This window comes from Egretta garzetta, unplaced genomic scaffold (assembly GCF_000687185.1).
Source record: "Egretta garzetta isolate BGI_Z169 unplaced genomic scaffold, ASM68718v1 scaffold1280, whole genome shotgun sequence".
Taxonomy (NCBI): Eukaryota; Metazoa; Chordata; class Aves; order Pelecaniformes; family Ardeidae; genus Egretta; species Egretta garzetta.
The window spans coordinates 614-1,679 of record NW_009258318.1 but is presented as its reverse complement, the minus strand read 5'-3'; the positions used below and the strand labels follow the sequence as shown (position 1 = coordinate 1,679).

The following is a 1,066-nucleotide window of genomic DNA, read 5'->3' as shown; positions in this document are numbered from 1 at the left end:
AGGCAGGTTTGGGATGGGATGGGCACATCCTCGTTGGCCCCAGGGGTTGGGGCAGGTCAGCGCTGGCGTGTCGAGCAGGTGGTGGGGATCCTCTGTGGGGATGTGGGGCGCTCGCTCCAGGCGTGCTGCCACACGCTGCCCGGTTTCAGCCGCACTTGCTCCCTTCGTGGCGGTGGGGGCTTCTGCTGACAAAAAGCAAAGGAAGTGGGGAGGAGGAGCCCGGCTATTGCCTCGGCAGAGCCAGGGCAGTGCTGGGGTTACACTGGGAACTCTCCCAGCAGTGCCTGGCAGGCAGAAGGGGAGACTTGCCCCATCCCGTGGGGTGGAAGCTGCTGGTGTGGGGGAGCTGGGGCTGATTCTCCTCTTCCCTCCCCCCAGGAAGAAGAGACGAAGCGGCTGCTGGAGCCGGCAGCCAGCCCGCCCAACAAGGTGCTGAACGGAGCGGAGCAGAGCTACCACAACCTCCCGTCGGCGCGCACCGATGAGCAGGCCATGCTGTCCTCCATCCTTGCCAAAACGGCCATGTGAGCCTCGTGACGTAACCACCGCAACCCCTTGGCTGGGAACAGGGGCTGGAGCTGGCCCCGCGAGGGGATGGGGAGCTCCTGCTCCAGAGTGGGGACACAGAGAGGGGGGCTGGGGGGCACCAGCACTGTGTCCCCCTCCGGCAGGGGACGCCCCTGCGTGCACAGGGGCAATGTGGGGTGGGGGCAGTGCCCAGCCTGCCTTGGAGGGGGCTTCGAGTTGCTCGTGGGCCCTGTTGCTTCCCTGCCTGGCACGGAGGGGCTGGTGGCAACTGGCATGTGTCCCGCGGTGTGACAGCACCCCATGCACTGCTCTGCTCAGGGGGGAGGTGGGGGGCATGGGGCTGGGCTGTGGCACGGACCTGGGTGAGAGCCCAGCTCCTCCTCTCTGAGCCCAGGGCCCGGTGCTGGGGCTCTTGGGACGTCTGCCAAGTGCTTGATCCTGGCAGCCCTCGCGGCACAGCGGAGCATCCTTCCCCAAGTAGCTGCGTGCTGAGGTCCCTGGGGCATGGGCCAGCCCGCGCCGCCGGAGGCTGCGGGCC

General features: G+C 68.0%; 1 protein-coding gene across 1 annotated transcript in view; it reads left to right on the top strand.

Annotated features, from left to right (window-relative positions):
- Window positions 1-189: 189 nt before the first annotated feature.
- The window catches only part of LAMTOR1 (late endosomal/lysosomal adaptor, MAPK and MTOR activator 1), a gene marked incomplete at both ends in the record, with an annotated part of 1,485 nt that continues 608 nt past the window's right edge, over window positions 190-1,066 (top strand). The window contains one exon of the mRNA XM_009639422.2: window positions 190-524. Within this exon, the coding sequence (XP_009637717.2) occupies window positions 190-524 (335 nt within the window). The remainder of the gene's footprint in view (window positions 525-1,066) is intronic.